The sequence below is a fragment of the Mastomys coucha genome, unplaced genomic scaffold, assembly GCF_008632895.1.
Source record: "Mastomys coucha isolate ucsf_1 unplaced genomic scaffold, UCSF_Mcou_1 pScaffold23, whole genome shotgun sequence".
NCBI classification, from domain to species: domain Eukaryota; kingdom Metazoa; phylum Chordata; class Mammalia; order Rodentia; family Muridae; genus Mastomys; species Mastomys coucha.
In genome coordinates, this window is record NW_022196906.1 from 117,767,885 (window position 1) to 117,769,733 (window position 1,849).

Consider the following 1,849-nt stretch of genomic DNA (forward strand, 5'->3'; position numbering starts at 1 on the left):
AAAACAGATGGAGGCTTTCAAAACATGGAGACCTGAGTGCAGGCTGGGGAGTTAGCCTTTACCCAAGGATGGCCTGACCAACCACCTCACTTCTCTGGGGTGAGTTTGTAATCGATCTCCCAGGGCTGAGTAGGACATAGTACAGGAACACAGACTGCTTCTGGAGTTAGCTTAGAAGCACAAGTCTCTTGAGGAAACCATTACACCAATTACCATATATTTCCCTGCCCACCCAGGCGTCAGCAATATGTCCTGACCTGAAATGGCCTCCTTGGGCAGGTATCTGGAGATGACCTTGCTGTCAGTCAGAGAGGTGAGGATGGCTGTTCCTGTCCCCACCATGCTTCCCATACCCAGTGTCAGCAGCATGAAGAAGTAGAGCACTGACCAGAGCTGGGACACTTCCATATTTTTAATGGCCTCAGTGTAGACGATGAAGGCCAGGCCTGTGCCCTGGACAGCCTGAGAGTGGTAAAATGATAGCAGTTATTACCTTGATAGTCTTTTTAACAAATGTGTTCAGTGTCAGGACCTGGGCTGATGTAAAGAAAACAGGTTCATTGTGTGGCCAGCTCCAAGGTCCTGAGAATCAACTGGACTGGCTTAAAAAGCTGGCCAAGAAGGCGGGACCAGCTGGGAGGCACAGGCCTCACAAGTAGCAGGGCAGCCGGGACAGGATCCTCTCAACCTCCATCTACACTTAGGAGTGATAGGGTAGATCCGCAGCCCTCTCTGCCCTTTCCTTGCAAGCAGAGACCCTGCCTTCAGGGAGTGCTCTAACCCAGGGACTAGGGTGAGATCCGCCATTTTCTCTCCAGTGACTTTCTAAGGCAGGACCTGCTGGGAAGCACACGCCTCACAAGTGGCAGGGCAGCCTGGTCAGGATCCTTTCTACTTCAGACCACACCTAGGAGGGACAACAGATCCACAGCCCTCTCTGCACCTTTGCCACAAGTGGAGATCCTGTCTCTAGGGTGTGCTCTGACCCCAGGACTCGGGACAGACAACTGATCCACAACCATCTGCACCTGGGTTTTGCCAGAGGAGAGCTGATCTCCCAAAAGTGCTGACACAGGCTTACAGACCCACAGGAGGAACAAGCTCTAGTCAGAGATAGCAAGAACATCTAACACCAGAGATCAACAGATGGCAAAAGGGAAATGCAAGAATCTTACCAACAAAAACCAAGACTACTTGGCTTCATCAGAAGCTAGTACTCCCACCACAGCAAGTCCTGGATATCCCAAAACACCGGAAAAGCAAGATTTGAATCTAAAATCATATCTCACGATGGTGCTAGAGGAATTTAAGAAGAACATGAATAATTCCCTTAAAGAAATACAGGAGAACAGAGGTAAAGAGGTACAAGCCCTTAAAGAGCAAACAAATAAATCCCTTAAAAAATTACAGGAGATCATGAGTAAACAAGTAGAAGCCCTTAAAGAGGAAACACAAAATTCCCTTAAGGAATTACAGGAAAGCACAAACAGGTGAAGGAATTGAGCAAAGCCATCCAGGACCTAAAAATGGAAGTAGAAACTGTTAAGAAATCACAAAGAGAGACAATGCTGGAGATAGAAATCTTAGGAAAGAAGTCAGGAAACATAGATGCAAGCATCACCAACAGAATACAAGAGATAGAAGGAATCTCAGGCACAGAAGATACCATAGAAAACATTGACACAACAGTCAAAGAAAATGCAAAAGGCAAAAAGATCCTGACCCAAAACATCTGGAAAATCCAGGACACAACAAGAAGACCAAACCTAAGGGTAATAGGAATAGAAGAGGGTGAAGACCTCCAACTTAAAGGGCCAGTAAATATCTTCAACAAAATTATAGAAGAAAA

The 1,849-nt window shown here is 46.6% G+C and overlaps 1 protein-coding gene across 1 annotated transcript in view; it reads right to left on the minus strand.

Moving 5' to 3' along the window:
- The window catches only part of LOC116073740 (sodium- and chloride-dependent transporter XTRP3B), a 37,056-nt gene that overhangs the window by 4,363 nt on the left and 30,844 nt on the right, over positions 1–1,849 (minus strand). The window contains exon 8 of the mRNA XM_031345775.1: positions 205–462. Coding sequence (XP_031201635.1) covers positions 205–462 — 258 coding nt within the window. The remainder of the gene's footprint in view (positions 1–204; positions 463–1,849) is intronic.